The sequence below is a fragment of the Lynx rufus genome, unplaced genomic scaffold (assembly GCF_022079265.1).
Source record: "Lynx rufus isolate CCGP_SWC_20201006 ecotype Redwood Valley unplaced genomic scaffold, mLynRuf1.p SCAF_7, whole genome shotgun sequence".
NCBI lineage: Eukaryota > Metazoa > Chordata > Mammalia > Carnivora > Felidae > Lynx > Lynx rufus.
This window is the reverse complement of record NW_025814889.1, coordinates 54,310,163-54,336,771: the sequence shown is the minus strand read 5'-3', so window position 1 is coordinate 54,336,771 and position 26,609 is coordinate 54,310,163. Positions and strand designations below refer to the sequence as shown.

The window sequence follows — 26,609 nt, the reverse complement described above, 5'->3', positions numbered from 1 at the left end:
AATCAAAACTACAATGAGATAGACCACCTTACACCTGCCAGAATGGCTAGAATCAAAAAGCAAGAAATTACAAGTGTTGGCAAGGATGTAGAGAAACAAGATACCTCGTGCACGGTTGGTGGGAATCCAAATTGGTACAGCCACTATGAAAAACAGTATGGAGGTTCCTCAAAAAATTATCAGAATTACCACATGATCTGGTAACTCCACTACTGGGAATTTACACAAAGGAAATGAAAACACTAATTCAAAAAGATGTATGTTCCCCTATGTGAACTTGCATAATTTACAAGCAAGATAAGGAATCAACTCAAGTGTCCACTGACAGACTTATGGATAAAGAAGATGTGGTGTGCATGTGTATGTGTACACACACATATACACAATGGAATATTATGCCACCAGGAAAAAGAATGAGATCTTACCATCTGCAACATGGATGGACCTAGAGGATATTCTGCTAAGTGAAATAACTCAGAGAAGGACAAGTACCGTATGATTTCACTCATACGTAGAATTTAGGAAACAAAGAAAAAGGAGACTCAAAAAAACCCACTCAAAAACTAAGAACGGGGGGTTGCCAGAGGGGAGGTGGGTGAAGGGATGTGTGTGTGGAACAAGGGGGATTAAGAGTGTACTTATCATGATGAGCAGAGTAATGTATAGAATTGTTGAATCATTTTACTGTACACCTGAAAATAGAACACTGTATGTTAATTATACTTCAATAAAAATTTTACAATAAATGCAGGCAAGTTAAACTAGAAAAATAATAAAAAAAAAAAAACTCAAAACACAGCAGAAGCAGACTCAGATATAGAGAATAAACTGGTGGTTGCCACAGGGGAGGGAACTGGTGCACAGGATAAACAGGTGAACAGGATTAAGAAGTATGAACTTCCAGTTATAAGTCATGGGGATATAAAGTACACCATAGGAAATATAGTCAATACTGTAATAACTTGGTACAGTGACAAACGGTAACTAAACCTACAGAGGTGATCACGTCATAATGTATAAAAATACTGAATCACTACTGTACATCTGAAACTAATATATGTGAGTTATAATTCAATTAAACAATTAGCCAACAGTTTTTAAATATTTTGTCAACTTTTAGCACCCTCAACACTTACAGAATTTTTTGAATTTTATAAGCCAAAAGTTAAAAATTTTAAAAAGCCTCTTAAATAAAAATCTAGGTTTGTATTTCCTTTTTAACTCATTGCATTTTTTTTTTTTTTTTTGTAAAATTACCTAAGGTGCTGTCCAGTTGTATCACCTGTTTGCAAAGATGCAGATGGGCTGGTTTATTTAATTCACTTTAAATTTCCAGTCTTAATTATACACAGTTTTCATTAAAAAAAAAAAGTCCTGGATAGGAGCTCCTAGATGGCTCAGTTGGTTAGGCATCCAACTTTTGGTTCTGTCTCAGGTCATAATCTCAGGGTTTGTGGGCTTGAGTCCCGCACTGGGCTCTGCACTCACCGCCAGAGCCTGTTTGGGATTCCCTTTCTCTCTCTCTCCTTCCCTATTTCTCTCTGCCCCTGCCCCATCCGTGCTCTCTCCCTCTCAAAATAAACTTTGAAAAAAAAAATCCTTGAAAGTCTAAATGTTGTGTATGGAGACAGGAAATAAATATTATCTATGTATCTGTCTCTCAACTGTAGTATTTTTACTCCATGTTCTTATAGCCTTTTTCTATACAGCTAAGAGACAGTTTCATCTGTGAATTAATGAATAGATGCTATACTTACCTTCAGTTGTATATCTGGTTCTTTTATGTGCAATTTTAGCCTCTGGTTTTTCAGCAATGAGCTTTGAAGTCAAGAATTCAGCTGCACCTGCATCGAAGAAAGTATTCCCAATGGCTTTGTCTTTAATGGCCCAAATGACTTCACAGCCTTCAATTTCATACCTAAAAGGAATAAAGTTACTCAGAGCAATTTAAGAAGTCTGAGTAGGAATCTTTTTTCTTTTTTTTTTGTAAATAACAATTTTCTCCAAAGGTAAAAGAAAGTGTTTTAAGGCAAACAGAAATAAGGAAGAATGTAATACTCTTTCAGGATAATAAGAGCTAAAGTAGAATAAACAATAAATTTATCCAGTTTATTTGAAAGAACATAAAAATGACAAGCATGTGTAACTGAGTATCAAATAAAATTTCATTACAATGAGCATTACTTCTAAGGGTTCAATTTCTCCAACAGTTACTATACGAATGTTCCCCACGGTTCCCAGGAGTGAGCAGTGCTTTGTTGATGTGGTTATAGTGTAATCAATAATGGATGAATGGATCCATGGTATATGGTTACAGTATTGACAATAGCATACTCTTTGGTAACAAATATTTTGTGTACTCAAAGGAGAGAATCAGAGTTATTAACTACAATTTTAACTTTGTTATAAAGGAACCATTACCCTGCAATCCCTTCCCTTCACCTCAATAATTTCTAAGCCATTCAGCCGAAGAAAGATCCGGTTCACAGAAAAATCAAGAAAGAGCAGAATGGCCATGGTGTGTACAGGCCATCACCACTAATGAGACAGCCGGAGCTCCTGGGGATCTGCTGTTTTATCTCTACGTTTAGTCACAGAGAATGTGGTTTGCTTAGTATTCATTTCACTAAGTCCCTGAAGTCCATTATATTTTTCTGCTATTGTTACTTGTTTTGGTACAATTGATGAACTGAGACCATCCACGATAAACAGGATATATGGTCATCCTAATTATACTAGGACTTTATCAGAACCTATAGAGGTAATAAGAGTATTATGTGTTAAGAACTTTTAACATTTACTTGTGGTACAAAGTACTGCCATGTTTATTTCACAGACTGCTATAATGTAACACATTAACTTCTCAATAAATAAATGATTCAAACTGATCAATAAATAAATGATAGAAAAAAAGGTTTAGTACATCTGATTTCAGGTCACCTGACATGCTTTGTGACAATTGCTCCCTTACCGCAGAAAAAAATATTTAGTTACTAAATTTCAGATTATTTGGTGAATATTCTATGTTGCTCAGATCACATAGGATTGCTGATGAGCAGAAAGTAGAATACACATTCCGTAATAAATTTCATATTTTAATTTACATATAGACACATAGTTATTATGAAACACTTTCCTTAGTTTTTATTAAGAAAGTCCTCTACCATTTTTTTAAAATTTTAAAGTAATATAATAGTATAACACAGTTATCAATATAGTTTAAAATACTAATGCTTGACTAGGCCACCCACAATTATAAGTAACCGCGAGTAACATCTATACACGTCCTACCTCACAAGATGCCCTTAGACTATGAACCATGCCCTCAGCGAGATACATTACCATGGAGGTAGTATCACATATATAGTAGAAATACTTTCATTTTTAAAACCACTTTTAAAAAATAAACAGTGAAGTATTATGGTTTTTTGAAATCATTAAAAAAATGTCTGAAAAGAAAAGATTAACCTACACTAGTAAAGAAGAAAACAGAGGTAGTAATTGAAATAAAAGTACACTGAAGAAAATCAGCATTAGCCTCAAGGTAACACAAGGGCTATTAAAGAGCAAAAAGGGTTTGTATATGGCATTTTTCACCATGAGATGATAAACACCTGATCATTCAGTGGACCTAAGCTGAGACAATCGCATTATATGCAGCCTTTCTTAAACTATCAGAGTTTATTCAATATAAAATTATAAGCTTTGTCCGATTATATAGTCTTATATCTCCAATGTCAAGAAAATGAGGAATAGGATTACATGTTTTAAGACTGAGCATTTCTGAATGCAAGAAAATTTTCCAGTGTAAATAATAACAGTATTCAGTTACACTTTTGGTGATAGCTGATGGAGAAAATTTGTCATGTGCCTCCTTCTTAGACCTGTTTGATTTTGAATCTCCAGTTTTTTCTCTGTTCCCTATACAGTGCCATAAATTTCATAATTACAAGAATGATTGCCATCTCTAGTACTCAGGCAATCTAGGAACTCTTAGAAGCTTCCACTGGGAATCACTATCCTGTCAAAAAGAAGAGCAAAAACCTAGTCTGCGAATAGGAATGGACAAGGCTTTGGCAAATTCATTACTTTGATTCAAATTTGTCCTCTTTGTAGTTGGACTCAACTTTCTGCCCTAAAAATGTCCAGACTATTCCATCTCAGCCATCCAATGGAAGATAAAATCATAAAGAAAATGAATGCTCTGTAGACCATAGCAGGATATTTATTCCTCAGTGTTCTTTAAACTTGAAATATCATTTTAAGATAGTATTTCACATAAATTGATGGGTTCACATTTTTCAACTTCCAAAAAAACAAGAGCTGGGATTACCACATCTTGAAATAGGGAGTCAAACACACCGTGGGTTTCATGGGCCCAACAGGTAGCATTATAAATGAATGAAGCAGGATGAGTGTAAACAATAAAACGGGTAGATACTGTGACTAGAAATCTCTAAAGGCGTGCACATTTAAATTGTTTTTCAATATAGTACATGCCTACCAAACACATGTATGGATCACATCTGTCCAGTCACCTGTGACCCCTTGCGACCTAAAACCTTCCCTAAACTCATGTTTTACAATGACATTTCTACAACTATAAATTCCATGAAGCTAAAAATATAAAATGGATTTTTTTCTACTTGAAAATCTATGAAAAACAGTTCTATTTATCTTTGAATTTCAGAACAGGATGTTTTCTAATCTGCCAACAATTATGAGTCATAGAGTAGTATTTAAATGATATTTAAAAATACATACTTACACTAGTTCAAGTGCAATGCCACCATTCCCTATGATCATTATTCTTTTGGCTTTAGTAAGCTGTTTCTGAAATTCCTATATTAAAAAGAAAATGAGATAGTGTTTTGTAATAGTGGGCAATACTTGAAGAAAGGCTTCACTGATAATGTTCTTAAAATTGTACGAATTTTACCTGATTTACAAAGGAACAAAAATCTCACTTTCACACTCTGCCAGGACACACCCTCCCAATATTACAAATGTTTTCCTCTATCTGTCACACAAACTGCCTTTATAGCAATGCCTCTTAGGATTTGACTTTTTACGTCATTACATCTAGAGTACTTCAGAATTGCAGCAAGAGGCACTAGCTCTAGTTCATCACATTCCTAACTACTTGATCAAACCAACTTACTAACATGACACTGATCTGTATACATACAGGGTTATTCCTTTTCTTCTAGTCTGTCAGTTGGCACTTCCCTGGACTCACTCAACACTGAAACTTACAGGAATGAGAAGCACAACAGCTTGGTGGTTAAGAGTCCCTGGAGTTACTAACTTCCCCCAGTTAGTAACTTGGCCAAGTTGCTTAACCCTTCTGTGCCTCAGCTTCTTCAATATAAATGGAAACAAGAAGTGACTGTATTTCATTACGTCTCTGTAAGCATTAGGATAATGTAAATAAAGCTGTTAAGAGCAGGCACGATAATGTCTAAATTAAAAAAAAAAATGCTACTTTCTTATCATAAGACAATTAATTGATGGCTCTACCCCCCTCTTCTGCCCCCTAAAAAAAATTATCACAATGAGCTTAGGGAAGCCATGGTCATTTTTATGGCACTTTTGAAAGTACACAATAGGAGGATTCTGGGAAGATGGCGGCGTAGGAGGACGCTGGGCTCACCGCGCGTCCTGCTGATCACTTAGATTCCACCTACACCTGTCTAAATAACCCAGAAAACCGCCAGAGGATTAGCAGAACAGAGTCACCAGACCCATGTGCAGACGAGAGGCCCACGGAAGAGGGTACGAAGGGCGGCGAGGCGGTGCGCGCTCCACGGACTGGCGGGAGGGAGCCGGGGCGGAGGGGCGGCTCGCCAGCCAAGCAGAGCCCCCGAGTCCGGCTTACAAAAGCGGAGGGGCCTGACAGACTGTGTTCCCACAGCAAGCGCGACTTAGCGTCTGGGAGGTCATAAGTTAACAGCTCTGCTCGGAAAGCGGGAAGGCTGGAGGACAAAGGGAGGGTGAGCTGCGGAGCCCCCGGACGACAGAGCTCAGTTTGGCGGGGAACAAAGGCGCTCGCCAGCGCCATCTCCCCCGCCCATCCCCCAGCCAAAATCCCAAAGGGAACCTGTTCCGGCCAGGGAAATTGCTCCCTCCGCGCGAACACCCAACTTTGTGCTTCTGCGGAGCCAAACCTCCGGCAGCGGATCTGACTCCCTCCGGCTGCCACAGGGCCCCTCCTGAAGTGGATCACCTAAGGAGAAGCGAGCTAAGCCTGCCCCCCCTGCCGCCGTGCACCTTGCCTTCCCACCCCAGCTAATACACCAGATCCCCAGCATCACAAGCCTGGCAGTGTGCAAGTAGCCCAGACGGGCCACGCCACCCCACAGTGAATCCCGCCCCTAGGAGAGGGGAAGAGAAGGCACACACCAGTCTGACTGTGGCCCCAGCGGTGGGCTGGGGGCAGACATCAGGTCGGACTGCGGCCCCGCCCACCAACTCCAGTTATACACCACAGCACAGGGGAAGTGCCCTGCAGGCCCTCACCACACCAGGGACTATCCAAAATGACCAAGCGGAAGAATTCCCCTCAGAAGAATCTCCAGGAAATAACAACAGCTAATGAGCTGATCAAAAAGGATTTAAATAATATAACAGAAAGTGAATTTAGAATAATAGTCATAAAATTAATCGCTGGGCTGGAAAACAGCATACAGGACAGCAGAGAATCTCTTGCTACAGACATCAGGGGACTAAGGAACAGTCACGAGGAGCTGAAAAACGCTTTAAAGGAAATGGAAAACAAAATGCAAACCACCACGGCTCGGATGGAAGAGGCAGAGGAGAGAATAGGTGAACTAGAAGATAAAGTTATGGAAAAAGAGGAAGCTGAGAAAAAGAGAGATAAAAAAATCCAGGAGTATGAGGGGAAAATTAGAGAACTAAGTGATACACTAAAAAGAAATAATATACGCATAATTGATATCCCAGAGGAGGAAGAGAGAGGGAAAGGTGCTGAAGGGGTACTTGAAGAAATAATAGCTGAGAACTTCCCTGAAATGGGGAAGGAAAAAGGCATTGAAATCCAAGAGGCACAGAGAACTCCCTTCAGACGTAACTTGAATCGATCTTCTGCACGACATATCATAGTGAAACTGGCAAAATACAAGGATAAAGAGAAAATTCTGAAAGCAGCAAGGGGTAAACGTGCCCTCACATATAAAGGGAGACCTATAAGACTCGTGACTGATCTCTCTTTTGAAACTTGGCAGGCCAGAAAGAATTGGCACGAGATTTTCAGGGTGCTAGACAGCAAAAATATGCAGCCGAGAATCCTTTATCCAGCAAGTCTGTCATTTAGAATAGAAGGAGAGATAAAGGTCTTCCCAAACAAACAAAAACTGAAGGAATTTGTCACCACTAAACCAGCCCTACAAGAGATCCTAAGGGGGACCCTGTGAGACAAAGTACCAGAGACATCACTACAAGCATAAAACATACAGACATCACAATGACTCTAAACCCGTATCTTTCTATAACAACACTGAATGTAAATGGATTAAATGCGCCAACCAAAAGACATAGGGTATCAGAATGGATAAAAAAACAAGACCCATCTATTTGCTGTCTACAAGAGACTCATTTTAGACCTGAGGACACCTTTAGATTCAGAGTGAGGGGATGGAGAACTATTTATCATGCTACTGGAAGCCAGAAGAAAGCTGGAGTAGCCATACTTACATCAGACAAACTAGACTTTAAATTAAAGGCTGTAACAAGAGATGAAGAAGGACATTATATAATAGTTACAGGGTCTATCCATCAGGAAGAGCTAACAATTATAAATGTCTATGCGCCGAATACCGGAGCCCCCAAATATATAAAACAATTACTCATAAACAGAAGCAACCTTATTGATAAGAATGTGGTCAGACAGATATATTTAGATATATAGATATATAGATATATAGATATATACAGATATATTTAGATATATAGATATATAGATATATAGATATATTTAGAACTCTGCATCCCAAAGCAACAGAATATACTTTCTTCTCGAGTGCACATGGAACATTCTCCAAGATAGATCATATACTGGGTCACAAAACAGCCCTTCATAAGTTTACAAGAATTGAAATTATACCATGCATACTTTCAGACCACAATGCTATGAAGCTTGAAATCAACCACAGGAAAAAGTCTGGAAAACCTCCAAAAGCATGGAGGTTAAAGAACACCCTACTAACGAATGAGTGGGTCAACCAGGCAATTAGAGAAGAAATCAAAAAATATATGGAAACAAACGAAAATGAAAATACAACAATCCAAACGCTTTGGGATGCAGCGAAGGCAGTCCTGAGAGGAAAATACATTGCAATCCAGGCCTATCTCAAGAAACAAGAAAAATCCCAAATACAAAATCTAACAGCACACCTAAAGGAACTAGAAGCAGAACAGCAAAGGCAGCCTAAACCCAGCAGAAGAAGAGAAATAATAAAGATCAGAGCAGAAATAAACAATATAGAATCTAAAAAAACTGTAGAGCAGATCAACGAAACCAAGAGTTGGTTTTTTGAAAAAATAAACAAAATTGACAAACCGCTAGCCAGGCTTCTCAAAAAGAAAAGGGAGATGACCTAAATAGATAAAATCATGAATGAAAATGGAATTATTACAACCAATCCCTCAGAGATACAAACAATTATCAGGGAATACTATGAAAAATTATATGCCAACAAATTGGACAACCTGGAAGAAATGGACAAATTCCTGAACACCCACACTCTTCCAAAACTCAATCAGGAGGAAATAGAAAGCTTGAACAGACCCATAACCAGCGAAGAAATTGAATCGGTTATCAAAAATCTCCCAACAAATAAGAGTCCAGGACCAGATGGCTTCCCAGGGGAGTTCTACCAGACGTTTAAAGCAGAGATAATACCTATCCTTCTCAAGCTATTCCAAGAAATAGAAAGGGAAGGAAAACTTCCAGACTCATTCTATGAAGCCAGTATTACTTTGATTCCTAAACCAGACAGAGACCCAGGAAAAAAAGAGAACGACAGGCCAATATCCCTGATGAATATGGATGCAAAAATTCTCAATAAGATACTAGCAAATCGAATTCAACAGCATATAAAAAGAATTATTCACCATGATCAAGTGGGATTCATTCCTGGGATGCAGGGCTGGTTCAACATTCGCAAATCAATCAACGTGATACATCACATTAACAAAAAAAAAGAGAAGAACCATATGATCCTGTCAATCGATGCAGAAAAGGCCTTTGACAAAATCCAGCACCCTTTCGTAATAAAAACCCTTGAGAAAGTCGGGATAGAAGGAACATACTTAAACATCATAAAAGCCATTTATGAAAAGCCCACAGCTAACATCATCCTCAACGGGGAAAAACTGAGAGCTTTTTCCCTGAGATCAGGAACACGACAGGGATGCCCACTCTCACCGCTGTTGTTTAACATAGTGCTGGAAGTTCTAGCATCAGCAATCAGACAACAAAAGGAAATCAAAGGCATCAAAATTGGCAAAGATGAAGTCAAGCTTTCGCTTTTTGCAGATGACATGATATTATACATGGAAAATCCGATAGACTCCACCAAAAGTCTGCTAGAACTGATACATGAATTCAGCAAAGTTGCAGGATACAAAATCAATGTACAGAAATCAGTTGCATTCTTATACACTAACAACGAAGCAACAGAAAGACAAATAAAGAAACTGATCCCATTCACAATTGCACCAAAAAGCATAAAATACCTAGGAATAAATCTAACCAAAGATGTAAAGGATCTGTATGCTGAAAACTATAGAAAACTTATGAAAGTAATTGAAGAAGATTTAAAGAAATGGAAAGACATTCCCTGCTCATGGATTGGAAAAATAAATATTGTCAAAATGTCAATACTACCCAAAGCTATCTACACATTGAATGCAATCCCAATCAAAATTGCACCAGCATTCTTCTCGAAACTAGAACAAGCAATCCTAAAATTCATATGGAACCACAAAAGGCCCCGAATAGCCAAAGGAATTTTGAAGAAGAAGACCAAAGCAGGAGGCATCACAATCCCAGACTTTAGCCTCTACTACAAAGCTGTCATCATCAAGACAGCATGGTATTGGCACAAAAACAGACACACAGACCAATGGAATAGAATAGAAACCCCAGAACTAGACCCACAAACGTATGGCCAACTCATCTTTGACAAAGCAGGAAAGAACATCCAATGGAAAAAAGACAGCCTCTTTAACAAATGGTGCTGGGAGAACTGGACAGCAACATGCAGAAGGTTGAAACTAGACCACTTTCTCACACCATTTACAAAAATAAACTCAAAATGGATAAAGGACCTAAATGTGAGACAGGAAACCATCAAAACCTTAGAGGAGAAAGCAGGAAAAGACCTCTCTGACCTCAGCCGTAGCAATCTCTTCCTCGACACATCCCCAAAGGCAAGGGAATTAAAAGCAAAAGTGAATTACTGGGACCTTATGAAGATAAAAAGCTTCTGCACAGCAAAGGAAACAACCAACAAAACTAAAAGGCAACCAACGGAATGGGAAAAGATATTTGCAAATGACATATCGGACAAAGGGCTAGTATCTAAAATCTATAAAGAGCTCACCAAACTCCACACCCGAAAAACAAATAACCCAGTGAAGAAATGGGCAGAAAACATGAATAGACACTTCTCTAAAGAAGACATCCAGATGGCCAACAGGCACATGAAAAGATGTTCAGCGTCGCTCCTTATCAGGGAAATACAAATCAAAACCACACTCAGGTATCACCTCACGCCAGTCAGAGTGGCCAAAATGAACAAATCAGGAGACTATAGATGCTGGAGAGGATGTGAAGAAACGGGAACCCTCTTGCACTGTTGGTGGGAATGCAAATTGGTGCAGCCGCTCTGGAAAGCAGTGTGGAGGTTCCTCAGAAAATTAAAAATAGACCTACCCTATGACCCAGCAATAGCACTGCTAGGAATTTACCCAAGGGATACAGGAGTACTGATGCATAGGGGCACTTGTACCCCAATGTTCATAGCAGCACTCTCAACAATAGCCAAATTATGGAAAGAGCCTAAATGTCCATCAACTGATGAATGGATAAAGAAATTGTGGTTTATATACACAATGGAATACTACGTGGCAATGAGAAAAAATGAAATATGGCCTTTTGTAGCAACGTGGATGGAACTGGAGAGTGTGATGCTAAGTGAAATAAGCCATACAGAGAAAGACAGATACCATATGGTTTCACTCTTATGTGGATCCTGAGAAACTTAACAGGAACCCATGGGGGAGGGGAAGGAAAAAAAAAAAAAAAAAAAAGGACGTTAGAGTGGGAGAGAGCCAAAGCATAAGAGACTGTTAAAAACTGAGAACAAACTGAGGGTTGATGGGGGGTGGGAGGGAGGGGAGGGTGGGTGATGGGTATTGAGGAGGGCACCTTTTGGGATGAGCACCGGGTGTTGTATGGAAACCAATTTGTCAATAAACTTCATATATATATAAAAAAAAAAAAAGAAAGTACACAATAGTCCCACTGGATCAGGATGACATCTCAATAGCTAAATTTCCTCTTTCTACCATGTCAAGTTACCATTTCTATTAAATTCACCCAAAAACTTACTGTAATATTCAATAAATAATCACTGAAACTGACTGGCTTAAAATTCTACCAGAAAAAAAAAAAAACATTAAGTTAATTTCAGTCAGCCTTTCTCTGAGGACAGTAAATAAGAAAGATCTGTTAAAAGCACTGGATGTGGAGATGAATGGCGTAAGTTTATATTGTACTTCTGATAACAGCCATTTAAGTATAGGCAAATAATTAATCTATTAGAGTTTGCTATTTGTAAATTGGGAGTAATACTGTCACACAGTATTATCATAAGCAGTCAGTGAATTCATGTATGTAGGCAGCCTTGCTGGAACACAGCTATGCTCATGGTTTGTAGGATCGAGCCCCATGTTGGGCTCTGCACTGACAGCACAGAGCCTACTTGGGATTTTCTTTCCTTCTCTCCCTGCCACTCATCTGCTCACACACACACTCTCTCTCTCTCTCAAAATAATAAGCTTTAAAAAAGTTTTAAATTAAGAAAGATTGAAAGAAAACATCAATTTCAAGAATATAAAATATTATTAGTATACATAAAATTATCACCTTAGGGACAGAACTACAACAATAAGCTACAGGTAAGACAAAGTATTATGACTGGAAACCAGGAAGAGCTTCTTTGCAAGAAGGGTCAATAAACCCTGAAGCCCTGAAATAAATTATCAGAAGAAGTTGTAGAAGGTTCCACACAGTTTTCACCTTATTGGGATAGTTTACTATGGTTCTTGAGCAGAACAATAAACCAAATGAATTTTTTAGTTCTGGGATTCTGTCATGATTCTGGACCACAAAGATCTGAATATTAATTTCTTTGCTAAGGAGTACAGTAAGTTTGGGATATGCCTTACCTTTGTGGAAAAAGATTGCTACATTATTTAGGCTACAAATCACTATTCCCAATCAAAATACAGTAATGAATGTGTGTATAAGTTAAGTTATAACCTTCAGCTTAGTCATTATATCTGGGATAGTGCACAATGGAAAGAACACAGAACATCAGCATGGGACTAAAAACAGGAAAAATTATCAGCTACAACCAAACTGAAATTGGCAATAATAAAACATTATAACTATTTTCTGATTTATGGATCACAAAACAAACCTCTTCTGTAATTTAAGAATTAACACTGTAAGTGGAATACTTTGATTCAAATAAAGGAAGTCTATGAAATATTCATGTTCCTTTCCCATGGCCCCATCTCAGAATGTTACCTGAGCACTGTCTGTATCACGGATTCCTAATACATAAGGATTTCCTTCACATATCAACTTTGGCTTAGCTCCAGCACACAGACAGAGTTTCTTATATACATGCTGACTGCCATCCCCTGTTAAAATGCACTGTAAAAACAGGGCAAGGAAGGGGAGAGGAGAAACATATTTATACATGGGTACAGTTTCATTTTAAATACAAAATTCAGTAAGACAAAAGCAAAAAAATACATTAAGGTTGCCTCTTGGTGGCACTCAATATGTTGTCACAGCAATTGCAAATCAGAGTAAACATGAGAATGCATTCTCCAACCCAGTGATTCACCATCATTTTAGGGCCATGAACCATTTTGAGAATCTAGGGCAAAACAGTCTTTCTTCCCTGGAAAAAAAACATACATTCACACCAGATTTTGCCTAAAACTTAGGGAATCTTATTATATTCAGGGAGGTATGTTGACCTCAGGTTAAAAACTAAACATTCAGAAATTTTTAAATCAAGCATTCTGATCATATTATACCTGAGGTAGGCCTTAATATTTCTGATCTCAATGGAAGTTACTGTAGGAAGATCTAATAATTCTAATGGCATCACACCTTAATATTTGTTATGGGTACAGAGGAGTACAGTGCAGTAAAAAAGGTTACATTATGTCTTCTTAATCTAGAAATATTAAAAGTGTTTGGGAAGCTTGGGTGGCTCAGTCTGTTAAGTACCTGGCTCTTGATTTTGGCTCAGGGTCATTCATGATTCCTGTGTCATGGGATCAAGCCCCGTGTCAGGTTCTGTGCTGAGCATAGATTCTAAGAATCTCAATGTCTCAATCTCTCTCTCCCCTACTCTACCTCCCCAGTTTGCACGTGCATGCATTCTTCTTAAGTACAAATAATAATCACCTAACCACAAACAAATGTTCTCTGGGGATATTTTCATATTAAGTGAAAAACATATTAACCTTAAATCCTAACATGTACTAGCTTTTAAAGTCTTATATTAATTTTTAATAATATTATTGAGTCTAAAAATACGTATTTGTGATCCATTGTTTTTATTCTTTAAAATCAAATGGAAATCTGCACATAAGTAGGAGCTTTTAATAAGCATATATGTATGTGTATGTATATATACACACACATGTGACTATAACACAAGACTTTGTTGGAATGGTTTAGAGATTAACACTGTGACACGTGTTTGACTTATAAAACATAGCAAATCATAAGATAGCACTTGATACCCACTGAGCCATTTGTTACCCACTGTAACTCTTCAGCTGCATAACAAATACATAAAACTGATAATTCAACACAGTATAATGCATACAGAAATTCTATGCAGTTCTTTCTGAAGATAATGTAATGTGGTGGGAATTTTATCTGACAAACAGTAATTAACAAACACTGACCAAATTTAAAAAATAATTTACATTTTATGCTGTAAAAACAAACACAAAAACTCCTTTCATTGGTTACTGCTAAATTTTTGGAAGTAGACATGAAGATAAAACACACAATCTCTAATTCATCAAAGAATATAAAGGACAAATAAGAGAATACAGACATGAGCTCATACAGGACACTTCAAATGGTAATGGGTGGCATTCGGATTTATTCAAATGCCCTAATATAAATTCCCTCACAATTTATTAGTCTACATTTGAGCCCACCTCAATTTACAAATTAACGGACATGGATGTTATATAGGATATGTACTACTGTAAATGTTAGAAATTTATTCCAGTTTTGGGATTCAGATTTTTTATTTTTTTTCTCATAAAATTTAGTCCTTTTTCTTATTTTTTTACTGTCAAATTATTTGTGTTTCAATGTATTATGTATGTGTTTTCTCCATAAGGGTGAAAAATCAGAGCTGCTGTAGAGAAACAACTAGAAACCCTACTTCTCATCTTGCCTAAAGCTCACCTGAGGATATTGTTAATCATCTGACAACACGTTTCCTTCGACTGCCTTATTCATTCCCACATCCAATGGGTTACTGAGTCCTGCTAAGTTTACAGGAGAAATCTCACTCATATCTGCGCCATTCTTTCCAAATACACAGTTCTTGTCTTCGTTCAGGCCTTCTATCAGTTTGGACTATTGCAACCACCTTCTGGTTTGGTTGCTGGACACTATCACTCACTCCACCCCATTTCATCCTCAACATTGGTATCAGATCTGTCTTCCTAAAAGAATATATCACCATCCCTGCCTCCACTTTATTTCTCCACTGACTGTAAAATAAATCATCTTGGCATGATGTAAACAGCTCTTCACAGTCCTATTTGTTTGCCCTAGTCTGCCAATCTCCTCTCTTTATCTCCACCACAGTACCTCTGACGATGTTATTCTTCCACGTGCTGCTTTTCTTTGGGTTTCTGAACAAACAACCTCGTTTTCCTACAATGTCCTTAATTAAGAACTCTTAATTCACCCAAACTCTCTCCGCCCCTCCCCTGCTTGTGCTCTGCCTCTCTCTCTCAAAAATAAACATTTAACAAAATTAAAAAAAAAAAAAAACAAAACTTCTTACATGTTCTTTACTCTTCAGTTGCTTTACTCCGGATTCTATAACCTTAATGTTGGGAAAGCGATTTTCTAACATGGTATTCGGTTGCTCTTCAACATCAAATTCCTCCAACACTTTAGAAACCTGTATTAAATCAAAAAGGTGAAAATGTAAATTTTCAAAAAAATATTTCCTTTTAAGAATTTTAAATAATGAAAATATTTTCATTTCTTTTTATATACTACTTAATGTTCATAAAACAAGAACGTCGGCCAACTGTACTGTATACAGTGAAAAAAGGGCTAACTCGCATTTTAAGACTTGAACTCAAATGACAATCCTACCACTGGGGCAAGTCAGCCAAGTAACTGCACCTTAGTTTCCTAGCCTGGAAAATGAGGGCTAACTCTACTTACTTCTGCATATTTTAATTGCACAGCTTGTCTGTTTCTGTATCCTTATAGTTTTCTCTACTTACTAACTTTATTGTGATCTAGTCTTTGGACTCTTTCCTGTTGTCCAAAACCATCAGCATCCTCTTGGATTCACTTTTCTTCCTATGCAGCCAAGACTCCATTGTAGATCATTTCGTGTTTTGCCCACTTATACTTCCTTGCTCTCTTGTCTTTAACCATTAATTACCCTGAAAACTCACAACCCCAGATTGAACAACCTGCTTTCTCCAGTCCTATACCCAGTATGCAGTGGAAGGACCACACCTTGCAGACTAGTATTTGACCTCAGCTACCCCTTCAGTACTACTTGTAAGACCTACTACATGGCCCTACCAGTTCTCAAACGTTTCAGTCTCAAGACTCTCCCTTTATATTCTTACAGTGGACTGAGGACTCCAAAGAACTTTAGTCTGTGTAAGTTAAACTCAGTGATATTTGCAACTACTAGAAATGAAAACTGAAAAATTTAAAACATTTCTTAATTCACTTAAGAACAGATCCAATACATGTTAAACAGATATAATGTCCTTTTAATAAGAGTAACTTTTTTTTCCAAAACAAATTAAGTGAGAAGAATGGCAGTTTTGCATTTTTACAAATGTCTTTAATATCCGGTCTTAATAGATCTGCTTTTGCATTCAAACTGCTTCCATACTCTGCATCTGCATTCAAACTACTGCAGTATGTTAATTTGGTTAAAATTTATGAAGACAGTTCAGGCTGACAGAGATGTGCAGCCTTTTTAGAGAATTGTATATTCTTCTTTGATGTTATACTAAAACTCAACAAGTGTGGTTTCTTAAAGATTAGTTGCAGTGTAGAATTTGAAACCGTTATCAAAGAATTTTTCATACCCTACTACTGTGAAATCTATTGGTCCATCCTGCACTTTGGATCGTGTAACATCACATTTGTCATCTGGACAATAGTGGTTCACAAAGTTATGGAGATCTTCCACATGTTAATTTCAACTCAATACAGTATCAAAAACCACATTCATTATTGTCACCAACAATCTCATCAGAAAAGTCTTTAAGTACCGTGAGCCTCACAGTGAAGAATAGGAGTTTTCCAAAATTCTTATATTGGCCTAAAAGCTCTAATTTTGTTATCCTGGCAACAAATACTGTCACTTGTTTTCACTCATTTTCCAAATATGAAATTAGTTTGTCAGTTGTTCTTTCAAGTAAAATTGGTATTCCACAAAAAGGGTAATTAATTCCTCTTGCAACTCAGCAACTGCACAACTGCTTTTCCCTCCTAGCCCCATATGTGGAACAGTGCTTTATGCATACATCCCATCTCATCACACAGAACATTAAAAAGACGTGCACTGAAGAGTCAGGATTTAATAAAATTAACATTGTTTACTGGCTTTAATTTATTTCACTGAGTGCCTGGAAGTGAAGAATACAAGACCACTAGTTTAGCCACCAAGGCTTTTTTAAACCATCAGTGTTTATGTGTCAATGTAGTGACAAGAGTAACATCGAAGTAACATCTTCCAACCCTTGGTGATTTTTCTAAACGTTCACCATTCTAATGCTTCCCAAACACATTCCATCCTCAGCACTCCCAGCAAATCACTTTACTTCTTGGCTCAAAGAGACTACTAAGAACTCTTATGACTTCTTTCCCACCATCTATACATTTCCGTACTACAGTCCACCTTCCATGACCCATTTCTACCTTTTCAAGGCGAATCCAGTAATCTGTGCTCTATATGCCATCATCTCTCACCTCCTCAGGACTCCTTCCTTATTATGTACTCCTTGCTTTCCTTCATCTTCAGCCTTTCCTACTGGTTTCTAAATCTCAATAGGTAAACACACTAAAGTGTCTTCCACCTTAAAAGAATAAAACTCGGGGCACCTGGGTGGCTCAGTTGGTTAAGCAAGTGACTTTGGCGCAGGTCATGATCTTGTGGTTCATGAGTTCGAGCCCCACGTCGAGCTCTGTGCTGACAGGTCAGAGCCTGGAGCCTGCTTCAGATTCTGTGTCTCCCTCTCTCTGCCCCTCCCCTGCTCATGTGCTCGCTCGCTCTAAGAATAAATCAACAGTAAAAGGAAAAAAAAAAAAAAGAATAAAACTCAACTTAATGCTAGTCTTCACGTTCTCTATTTGCTGCCACCCTATCTTTTCTCCTTTTGCAGCTAAATTTCAAAAGAGAAAAGTTTATCGTTACTGTCATTTTAGAGTTACCCCCCACTAATTTCTGAAAATAGTGTAAACTGTCTCAAAGTCACCAATAATTTACTAGATATAGGCACTTTTGAGTCATTATCTTACCTGCTATCCTTGGATCTGACACCACTGACCACTCCTCTTAATTAAACTTTTGCCATCTTTGGCTTCAGGAAAACAAACTCTTCTTCTCTCATAGTTTTCCTCTCTAAGATTAATAGGGTGCTCATTTTCAGGACTTCCTTTCTCTCTGATCTTCCTTTAAATGTCGGTGTTCCATAGAACACTATTATTGGGCTCTTCTCCCTGGGAAATTGCAGCCAATGCCTATGGCTGAGCTGGTACTGAGACAATGATGAATACCAACCTGTTATATCTCCAATTCAGTGTTCTCACCTGCTGAAAATGCTCCAAAAGTTTGGCATCATCTAAGTTTTGGATAAAATACAATTCCACATCATAGCATACAAGCCCACCATGGTCTGCCCTCTGACTATTGGTTCAGCACTGAATTTACATTCCAGCAGAACTGAACTGATACCCGTTACAACATATTATATAATCATATACTTTCATCACCTTGGCACATGCCTGCTTCCATTCAACCTCTTGCAAACATGTCAATACCTACTTATTCTTTCAGTCTCAGTTTCAATCCACTCTCCTATGTAAAGCCTTTCTTGATCTCAAAGGCAGGCTCTGACACTCATTCACAATATATTTATAAAAATAAATACGTATATATTGCAATACAACCGCAATTTTTTTTTTGCCACTATAAGGATAATTACCACATTATAATGATAACTTTGTCTTGCAGATTTGTTACCATTCTGAGAAAGTGCTACTCATTAACCATGAGGGTTACAGAGCCAACCTGAATTTAAAACCTATCTATACACACCTTGGAGATTTACCCAGCCTCACTGACTCATTTACCTCATCTGTAAGTGGGGATAATATAAGAACCCACTTCATAGGATTACTTTAAGGATTAAATAAGTTAATGTATTTAAAACATTTAGAAGAGTGTTTGGTACATAGCAAGTACTCCATAAATAACATGTTATTATTAATCTTTTTTCTCCTTTAGAAATTACACATGCCATGAAAACATTTTCTTTAACATTAAACAAACAATACCTAATATAAAATAAAGTGTCCCTTTTACTCTTCCCTAAATCTCACACTACCCCACCACGACTGCCATTCCCCAACTTCAGAGATGACCATTAGTGACTTTTTGGTGTATGTTCTATACTTTCAATCTGTCTTCTGGGTGCTTAGCACACTGGCTCATACATAATATAGATGTTCAATAAATGATAAAAAGGATGCAATTTCCTACTTCTGAATATTAAGAATAACTGACATTTGCATAATGTTATTCCAATTCATTTTCACATATATTAGTATAAACTCCCAACCTCCTTCAAGTAAACAAGGAAGATACTATCCTAATATTAGAAGTGAAACAACTTAGATACAGAGATTTGCCAAGGCTACACAGCCAGTAAATAACAGGTAGGCCTAGAATCCAAAACTGTTTTTCTTCTATTATACAAAATTTACAAAATCAGCAAAAATTTAAGTCAAGTCTTATAACTCTGGAATAGTCACACTGAATTAAGTCTTCCAGAAAAACACTTATAAGACACAGCCAAACATCTTTCTCTTATGTATGTGCTCCTAGCCTATAATTGATTTTTTTTTTCCCATTAGAGATTAATAGCCACAATTTGTTCTCTAGTTCTCCCAATCCCTTAAGTCCTTTGGCCATACCTCAGTAGTAAGATATCTTACATATCTCTAAGAAGGTTATAAAGGAAAAACATATCACACTAAATTACCCTTGGTCTTAGGGGTTTACAACATGAGAAAGTTTTATTTTATTATCAGGATCTAAAAGAAAACTTGTATTGAAGACTATAGTAGTATTCTTCACTGAATTATGAGAAGAAATACTTCAGTAAAGTATGATTTACTTAATTTTTTTGCATAGCCATTATAACATTCATAATTAGAGCACTATAGTATATACATAATTTATAAATATATAAATATACGTATATTACAAGATCAGCCAAAACTTTTTAACAGGTGAGGTATCGGATCAAAAATGTTTATAGATCACTTTTCTATAACACTAAGACCCAAATGATCTTAGACTCCTAATGTAATGCTATAATGTGTGTAATATAAATTCATGGAACTACAAAGTGTTCTGAGATGCTTATTACACATCTGAAACATTAATTACCTACAAGTGTAAACTTAGCTGAGAAGTACTCTTCTGATATGCAAACACACAATTTATACACACACAACTACTTATAATAATTACATATATGTATTGGTATTCATATTTACATTTGCAAAGCATTTTTCCTCAAAAGAACTTTATTTAAAAATTTCTGAAAAGTAACTCTGAGTGGGAGGAAAAGATAGGAAAAACAAGACTAGGAATTCAACATCAGTTGGGTGCTTTTGGTATTTAATATAATACATTTATTTATTTATTTATTTATTTATTTGGAGAGCAAGAGCAGGAGAGGGGCAGAGAGAGAGGGAGAGAGAGAAACATAAGCAGGCTCCACCCTGCCAGTGCAAACCCAATTTGGGGCTCGAACTCACCAACTGTGAGATCATGACCTGAGCCAAAATTCAGAGTCAGACCCTTAACCAACTGAGCCACCCAGGTGCCCTGGTATTTAATATAATTCTAAACTTTGGGCTTTGGTTTTAAAATGACCATCAAAAGAACATTTATCATTTTAAACATTTAAAAACTATAATTACACTAACTGCTGGGCAAGTTACTGAAATTACAAAAATATATATGACTAAGAAAGTTATATAAAGGATTCTTACCTGCTTGAAATTTGTAACTGCTTTAATAACAGGAGAAGCTGTTACCAGGAGAATATCTTCTGATGGAAAGTGAATAGCCAACTTATTTAAAGAAAAAAAAATTGGGAGAAAAAATTTCATAAGTAACTTTAGGTATTAACATATGTGACATGGGGGTGAGATAGGGATAATGCAATTTTAATAATGTTATTATTAACCTAGAAAACTAAAAAGTCACTTTTCCTCATCCAAAGGTCTCCATTATTCTGTGTCTTCTTCCTATTTATGGGGTAGTAGTGACTAACGTTCAACTCTGATACTGATAAAATGTATAACACCTTTATGATAAACACTAACAAAAACCTCCTGAATAAGAAAAATGATATTATCCCTTACTATCTTGCATACCAATGTAAAGTTGTCCTTCAGAGAATGAGAAAAATAATATCTTCCTAATTAACAGTTAAACCAACTTTTTTCTTTTAAAATAGTATTTTCATTTCCCTTCAGTGGCATGAAATTACAGTAAATCCTTACTCATAAATATTCAGAATCTTAGCCTGACTTTTCCCAAGTGTTTTGGTACTCCTATTCTGCCTCTTCCAAATGCCCAACCAGTGTATACTCTGGAAAAACAAAACCATTTTAGTAGTAGCTTCAACAGTATTTAGAGGCTTAACTTGCTATTTTTTTCCATCATTCTCCTCTGGCTACAACCTCTCTTTCACTTTAAACTTCTTGAAAGAATTTTCTTAAATCATACTCTGGTTCCTCAACCAATTCTATTTCTCCATCAATTTCTATTTCTTTCCCTACTATACTGTTAAAACTGAGCATGTTCAATCAAAAAAACAAACAAAAATAAATAAATAACCAAAAATAATATTAGAATGAAAAAATGAATCCAGTAAAACTACAGGATACAAAATTGACATACAGAAAACGTATGTCAAGTTTCTGTATACTAGTAACAATCTATCTGAGAGAGAAATTAAGAAAACAATCTTATTTATAACCACATCAAAAAGAATAAAATACCTAGGAATAAATTAAACCAAAGAAGTGAAAGACCTGTACTCTGAAAACTATAAGCCACCGATGAAAGAAATTGAGTAAGACGTAAATAAATGGAAAGATCACGCTCATGGATTGGAAGACTTAATATTGTTAAAATGTCCATACTACCCAAAGCAATCTACAGATTCAATGCAATGCCCACCAAAATAGCAATGGCATTTTTCACAGAACTGGAACAAAGAATCCTAGAATTTGGATGAAACTGCAAAAGACCCCAAACAGCCAAAGGAGAAAGAAGAACAAGGCTGGAAGTATTATGCTTCCTGATTTCAAACCACACTACAAGGCTGTAGTAATCAAAACAGTATGGTACTGGCACAAAAACAGACACAAAGATTAATGGTATGGAACACAGAGCCCAGATATAAATCCACACATAGATGGTCAATTAATCTATGACAAAGGGGGCAAGAATATACAGCGGGAGTGGGGGGAGTTTCTTCATAAATGATGTTGGGAAAATGGGACAGCTTACATGCCAAAGAATGAAACATGACCACTGTTTCATACAAAAATAAAGTCAAAATGGATTAAAGACTTGAATATAAGACTCGAAACCATAAAACTCCTAGAAGAAAACATAAGCAGTAAGCTCTTGAACACCAAACTTAGCAATATTTTTTGAGCCATTTTCCTCAGGCAAGGTTAAACAAAGCTAAAACAAACAAAAGAAATTACGTCAAACTAAAAAGCTTTTGGAAAGAGAAGGAAACCATCAACAAGACAGAAAGATAACCTACTGAATGGGAGAGGAGACTTACAAATCATACATCCAATAGGGGTTAATATCCAAAATATATTAAAAACTTACACAACTTACTATTAAAAAAAATTTGTAAATGGGCAAAACTTGGATAGACATTTTTCCAAAGAAGACAGATGGCCATTAGATACAACAAAACATGTTCAGTATCACTCATGCAAATCAAAACTGCAATGAAATGTCACCTCACCCCTGTCAGATAGGCTATTATGAAAAAGACAAGAAATAACAAGTGTTGGTGAGGATGTGGGGAAAAGGGAACCATTGTACACTGTTTTTCGGAATGTAAATTGGTGCAGCCACCATGGAAAACAGTATGGAGGTTCCTCAAAAAATTAACAATAGAACTACCATATGATCCAGCAATTCTACTTCTAGGTATGTATGGGAAGAGAACCAAAACACAGCTCAAAGAGATACATGCATTCCTATGTTCACTACAGCATTATTTACAATAGCTAAGATATGGAAGCAACCTAAGTGTCTACTGATGAATGGATAAAGAGGTGGTATAAATATATTCCATGAAATACTATTCAGCTATAAATGAAATTTTGCCATTTTTGACAACATGAATGGACCCAGCAGGTATTATCTTAGGTGAAGTAAGTCAAAGAAAGACAAATATTATATGATTTCACGTATTTGTGGAAAACGAAAAAACAATGCAAACAAAACAGACTCATAGATACAGGAAACAAACTATTAATGGAGTGGAAAGGGATTGGGGCTGGGGGGAAGAGGGAAAAATAGGTTAAAGAGATTAAGAAGAACAAATTTCCAGTTATAAAATAAGTAAGTCATAGGGATGTAATGTACAGCATAGGGAATATAGTCAACACCGTAATAACTTTGTGTAGTGACAAGGGGTAACTATGCCTATTGAGATGATCATTTCATAATGTAAAGAAATAGCCAATCACTATGATGTACACCTGATGTCAATACTTCAGTAAAGAAAAAAGGAGCATCTTGAATTCACCTCCAGACCCTTAAAATTCACTAAATTTTTTAAAATATCACCTTACTTGAACTTTCTATAATATCTGATGATATTACCATTCTTTCCATCTTTCTTCTCTTTATATATTGTTATTTCCCCACTTTGTTTTCATTGCTATACCTGGCTTCAAAATTTCTTTACACCACTAAATTCACCTTCCAGTTGGCCTTCCAGTCTCATTTTAACCAGCTGGTCAAACTGGTTACTGGTCAAGCTGGTCAACTTTTACTCATTTTCTATACTGAGACAAAAGGACACCACCCCCTAATTCATGCCCTGTCAACTCGCCAGACACCCTTAGGTTGGCAAACAACCTAGAAAGGAGGTACCATGCTCTGTTTGTGATTACTCAGCCCTTAGTACCGTACCTGGATAACAGGTGTTTCACTTGGTGAAAACATGGAAAATACACACCTAAAGATTAGAAGTTTGAAAACAATTCTTGGATTTCCTGCACTACTTCTGTGACTTCAATGATTGCTTACATTTACTTTATATCAACAAAACAATTCTTTTTGGAGTGTGTGTGTGTGTGTGTTCTGATTATTCACTATAATTAGAAAAGCATTCCCCAGCTGCTTTTAATCCCTTGTTGGTTGTTTTACAAAACATTACTACAGATGAAATCTCTTCTATCTTGGGGGTTCAAAGTATAGGAAACTACGTAAGGGTTTTTCAATTATTTACGAGGAACTAAGGACCTGGCATCTACCTGAAAGCTGAATTCAATCAGCTAATGAGCAATGGAGGCTGAATTTTCTGACCAACTATTTACCAGTTTAAGCCCTCTTGTCTGCTCTGGCATAACTAGCACCACAGTCTGGTTCAGTCAGCTTTGGGGTCCCACCTGCCAACAACTTGCTCCCCACTCCTCTTCCCTAGGCCTAAGGCGAAGCTTGCGAGGTACCAAGAACTTCGTAGAGGGGCCGCCACGCAGTCTCTAACATTTGAAAACAAAGAGTGCTGGGGCGGGGGGAAAGAAGCGGCTAAAGCGGGATCTGGAAGGACAAGGGGGCGAGAGGGTGCCTTGAGTGCCACCGCCGCGGGGTCAGGGAAGAGGCGGAACTGTCGACGCGTCAGCCTACCTGCTCAGCACAGGTGACACCCGCGATGCCACCGCCAACCACCACAAACTTTCCCGCCGTCGACGGAGGGCGCGCTGCCTCCATGATCTGACTCCTAGCGGTTTTCTGGCAACCGGTGGGCGAGCCGCAACGGTTCTTACCCTGGGAGCGGAAGTCAAGCTGGGAGGCCACTTCCGGTGCCGGGGCCTGATCCTGAGACTCTGAGCTACGGGTGCCCAGCAGTTCACACTTAGTGTCCTCGCGTATCCGCTTAGAGCCTCGTTTCCGCGGTAGAAAGACGTGTCTTTGATGACAGGGTTTCGTTTTACTGTCAGCACACCTGAATAGAATTTTGACACATAGATATGATAAAGAGAAGACCAAAATAATAATAATAATAATAAATTTAAAAAAGAAAAAATCTAACAAAATTAAAGTAAAAAGATGAGTCGCCAAGAGAAGCTTGGCAAATTGTCTAAACACAGACCAGAGTTCTCACAGGACCGGGCACTCAGAATAAATAAACTGCCCTGAAGTTTTCACTATTGGTTCTTCGAGGAATTTGACATTGAGTCAATTTTAAACTCATATATCATAAGTAATATAATCCTTCCCTACCTTCTGCCTGGCAAACCAAGATTTGATATTTTGAAAGCACATTCTTCATGATATATTAAAGCAAAGCAATACTACTGAATTGTTCTGAGAAGTTATTTCCATTTGCAATTTTGACCTCAGCTAAAATTTTCAGTGGTATAGAGAGTTGCTCACCATTTTGTCAAGATAAATGAACATTCCTCCCAAGTGTCCAGTAAATAGCATGTGTGAAGGAATTTAATATCCCCAAGGTAATTTTATTGCTAATACCTTTTTTGTTGTATTCGTTTTGAGAAATGACTAAGTTTTTTAAAAATATTTTTTATATTTGTATTATAGTATTCACTATTTTCATTATTTTGCTATTTACTATTGCCTTTACTGTCTCATATAACATGTTTCCTTAGTGTTGTACTATAATATTAAGAAGGTACAATATCTCTAAGTGGCTGACTCTAAAACTGGTAATTGCAACCCCCCCCCCGCCTTTAATTCTTTAAACTCTGTAAATAACCATTCTGGATAAATAGAAAACCCTACCATGTAATTATATATATTTGCTGATATTCTAATAATTATTTAATAATTATTAAATACTTAATTTCACAAATTAAATAGTAGTTCAATTGTGAGTTTAATTCCCATTACTAGCTTAGACAACCAAACAAAACATTTCTAAGAGGAGGAACTAGTACTTTAAGCCCATTGTTTACTTCTGTAGCTTCTTATTTTCACATGATCTCACTCACACTGTGCTCTAATTAGATTGAACCGCACTGGCAGCACCCAGGATATAGTATGTTCTTTCTTTTCTGAGCATTTGAACATAACTTTTCCTGTGATATTCTTCCTCCAACTAATTTTCCCTAGCTAAATCCTTGCTGACCTTTGGTTTCAACCAGCCATTACCTCCCCTAAAAAGCTTTATCAAATGTTGTTGAGACTGAGCTAGGTGTCTTCTCTGTATGTCCCAATAGCGCCTTGTCATTCCCTGAGTTTAGACTTATATCACCTTATTTTAAAACTACCTATTACTCACCCTAACCCTCACACCCCACCACAATAAACTCCTTAATCTTAGGGATTATTACTAGTCTCCCTTTGTAGTCCCAATCTTCAATTAGTAGTGAGTGCTCAATGTAAATGTCCTGAATGAATTAGTAATTAAGTGGAGCATGAGACTGCCTGTGAGTTCCCTAAAGACTTTTAGATTCATTTTCCAGGGTCAAGATCTTCCTGTATATTGAAAGCTAGCTCCCCTTTAGGATG

At 37.1% G+C, this 26,609-nt stretch overlaps 2 protein-coding genes across 8 annotated transcripts in view; one reads left to right on the top strand and one right to left on the bottom strand.

Moving 5' to 3' along the window:
* LOC124501493 (cationic amino acid transporter 3-like) overlaps positions 1–15,104 on the top strand; it is a 214,991-nt gene extending 199,887 nt beyond the window's left edge. For 6 of the 7 annotated variants that reach the window (XR_006959771.1, XR_006959773.1, XR_006959769.1 and 3 more), the window contains exon 3: positions 1,797–1,880. The gene's annotated coding sequence lies outside the window, so the exon portion shown is untranslated. Of the gene's footprint in view, positions 1–1,796; positions 1,881–14,693 lie in introns of those variants that run through there. The other variant, XR_006959767.1, reaches the window with a different exon arrangement.
* LOC124501504 (pyridine nucleotide-disulfide oxidoreductase domain-containing protein 1) overlaps positions 1–24,898 on the bottom strand; it is a 33,183-nt gene extending 8,285 nt beyond the window's left edge. Inside the window, exons 1-6 of the mRNA XM_047065735.1 lie at positions 24,765–24,898; positions 20,858–20,938; positions 15,372–15,491; positions 12,839–12,967; positions 4,769–4,842; positions 1,758–1,918 (exon numbers count right to left, since the gene is read on the bottom strand). Coding sequence (XP_046921691.1) covers positions 1,758–1,918; positions 4,769–4,842; positions 12,839–12,967; positions 15,372–15,491; positions 20,858–20,938; positions 24,765–24,848 — 649 coding nt within the window. The 5' untranslated portion in view covers positions 24,849–24,898. The remainder of the gene's footprint in view (positions 1–1,757; positions 1,919–4,768; positions 4,843–12,838; positions 12,968–15,371; positions 15,492–20,857; positions 20,939–24,764) is intronic.
* Between the last annotated feature and the right edge of the window lie 1,711 nt (positions 24,899–26,609).